The 2,500-nt window shown below is 47.4% G+C and overlaps 1 protein-coding gene across 4 annotated transcripts in view; it reads left to right on the top strand.

Annotated features, from left to right (window-relative positions):
- The window catches only part of arfip2a (ADP-ribosylation factor interacting protein 2a), a 17,847-nt gene that overhangs the window by 7,489 nt on the left and 7,858 nt on the right, over positions 1–2,500 (top strand). For 2 of the 4 annotated variants that reach the window (XM_053647387.1, XM_053647386.1), the window contains 2 exons: positions 846–954; positions 1,075–1,137. In XM_053647387.1, coding sequence (XP_053503362.1) covers positions 846–954; positions 1,075–1,137 — 172 coding nt within the window. Of the gene's footprint in view, positions 1–845; positions 955–1,074; positions 1,138–1,747; positions 2,059–2,500 lie in introns of those variants that run through there. The other 2 variants (XM_053647388.1, XM_053647389.1) reach the window with 2 other exon arrangements.

The raw sequence follows: 2,500 nt of genomic DNA, 5'->3' as shown, positions 1-2,500 counted from the left end.
GAATAGGAAATTGTAGGGATTATAAATGATGAACTATGAAAATTTAATTAGTAAGGTTTAATAAAAAAAAATTATATAAACTGTATGATTCCTGCCTCCGCCCCGTGTGTGTGGAGTTTGCATGTTCTCCCTGTGCTTCGGGGGTTTCCTCCGGGTACTCCGGTTTCCTCCCCCAGTCCAAAGACATGTGTTGTAGGCTGATTGGCGTGTCTAAATTGTGTGTGTGTGTGCGATTGTGCCCTGCGACGGGTTGCCACCCCATCAAGGGTTCCCCCTGCTTCGTTCCCCAAGTCCTTTGGGATAGACTCCAGGCCCCCCGCGACCCTGTATAGGATAGCGGTACAGGAAATGGATGGATGGATACACTGTATGGCAAAAACGTATGTGGACACCTGACCATCACAGCCATATCGTAGCCAAACTGCCACCATGGATTTTCTTCTTTGTACGCTGTAGCATGATTTCCCATCATGGAACTAAGAGGCCCAAACATGTTCCGGTATGTCAGTGCCCCTGTGCTCATAGCGAGCTCCAGGAAGACATGGTTCGCCAAGATTGTGGAAAAGTGGAAGCACTCGACTGTCCTGCACAGAGCTCTGACCTCAACCCCACTGAACACCTTTTGGGATGAACTGGAACACCGACTGCACCCCAGACCTCCTCCGTGCCTGATCTCACTAATGCTCTAATGGCCACAGCCATGCCCCAAAATCTAGTGCAAACCCTTCCCAGGTGTCCACATACTTGTCATATAGTGCTGTTCTCTAGAATGAAGCTCTCCTGCTGTATTAGAGGAGATGTGTCGGTGTTATCTGAACTGTTCTGATGGTGTGTATGATGTTCAGGACCTGCAGCAGGTGATGGTGTCTGGGCCGAACCTGAACGAGACGAGTATCGTGTCGGGGGGATACGGAGGCTCAACCGAGGGCATCATCCCCACCGGCTCCATCAAAGGTGCGTGTCGTTTAACTCTGTCTCATCAGATGTCTTTTAGTCTCATTTTAAACTTTGCTCCAGACCTCCGAAGTCTTTCATGTATTGTATTATTATTATTTTTTGCTGAAATGCTTTTAGGCCCAGCTATACTTTACAATGAGGAGTATTTTGAACGGAGATGCGGAAACGCCCCCAAGCCAGGTGTCTTTATGCACCTTGTCTATGAACTTCTTTTCATATCTTTCCTCTTCCAGCACTTTCTTTCACTTCCTACCAGCGAAGTGCATGTGGGAGAAGATTTATTATTATTATTTTTTTTAACTTACCTTAGAAAGTTATTGCTCTTTGTGTACAGGCTGAGGACACAAGAAAACGAGCTGCATGCTAGTTTAAGAAGGAAAGACTAACACCGGTGTATTTTATTGCTCTTTGTATGCAAGTCGTGTCCAAAAGTTTTGCACAACATCACACCAGACCTTCAGTCTGACATATCAGTCAGAATGAAGAGTTTCATTTCAGCCTGTCCTTGCTTCCTGCCTTGCTCGGAGCTTGAACTTGCTTGGATTTAATGCTCCATTCGTTCCTTTCTTTAAGTAGCACCACTTAGTTCAGAATTAAGCAGTCCTCATCTTGCCAGAAAAAGGACGGCGCGTCATATTATTCGTGCTACACCGGCTGCCTGTTCAGTTCTACATTCACTCCAAAGTCCTGCTCATGATGTTTAAACCTTAGCTCAAGCGTACCTTGCTGATCTCCTGAAGCAGCACAGCCCACTGCCGACACCTCACACCTCCAGGGTCGGGGGTTCGATTCCCACCGTGGGCCTGTGTGTGCGGAGTTTGCATGTTGTCCCCGTGCTGCGGGGGTTTCCTCCGGGTACTCCGGTTTCCTCCCCCGGTCCAAAGACATGCATGGTAGGCTGATTGGCGTGTCTAAAGTGTCTGTAGTGTATGAATGGGTGTGTGAGTGTGCATGTGATTGTGCCCTGTGATGGATTGGCACCCTGTCCAGGGTGTACCCCGCCTTGTGCCCCATGCTCCCTGGGATAGGCTCCAGGTTTCCCCGTGACCCTGAAAAGGATAAAGCGGTATAGAAGATGGATGGATGGATGGATTAGAGAAGGTACTGAATTGTTTGGCACGTTGCAGTTTTGAAAAAATAATGCATGTTTGGGACTTTATGTAACACTAATATGATCGCATGAGGCTCACTCGGACTTTTAGACCTTATAGTACGTACACTCTCTCTGAAAAACCGTATCGCATATGCCACGGATGAACACCACAGCAATGTGGAGAGAATGTGCTTCTTTTCAGCGTGCTGGACCTGCGCCTATTGACCTCATTCTCTCTCTGTCCTTTCAACACCGATTGTTCTCGTCAACCGCCGACTCCTCGAGCTCGATCCGTCTTCAAAACGAACAAAGCATTCTTTCACACTGTCGATATTAATCACGTCATCGTCTTGAGACGTATTCTGTTTTGGATTCATTTTTGAGTTTGGGGGTTAACGCTCGTTGCCATCGATCTCACTGCATGCCTAACGTCTAATCCCTCTATCTGGA

The sequence above is a fragment of the Ictalurus furcatus genome, chromosome 17 (assembly GCF_023375685.1).
Source record: "Ictalurus furcatus strain D&B chromosome 17, Billie_1.0, whole genome shotgun sequence".
NCBI lineage: Eukaryota > Metazoa > Chordata > Actinopteri > Siluriformes > Ictaluridae > Ictalurus > Ictalurus furcatus.
The sequence above is the reverse complement of the archived record's forward strand: the minus strand, read 5'-3'. Positions and strand labels throughout refer to the sequence as shown.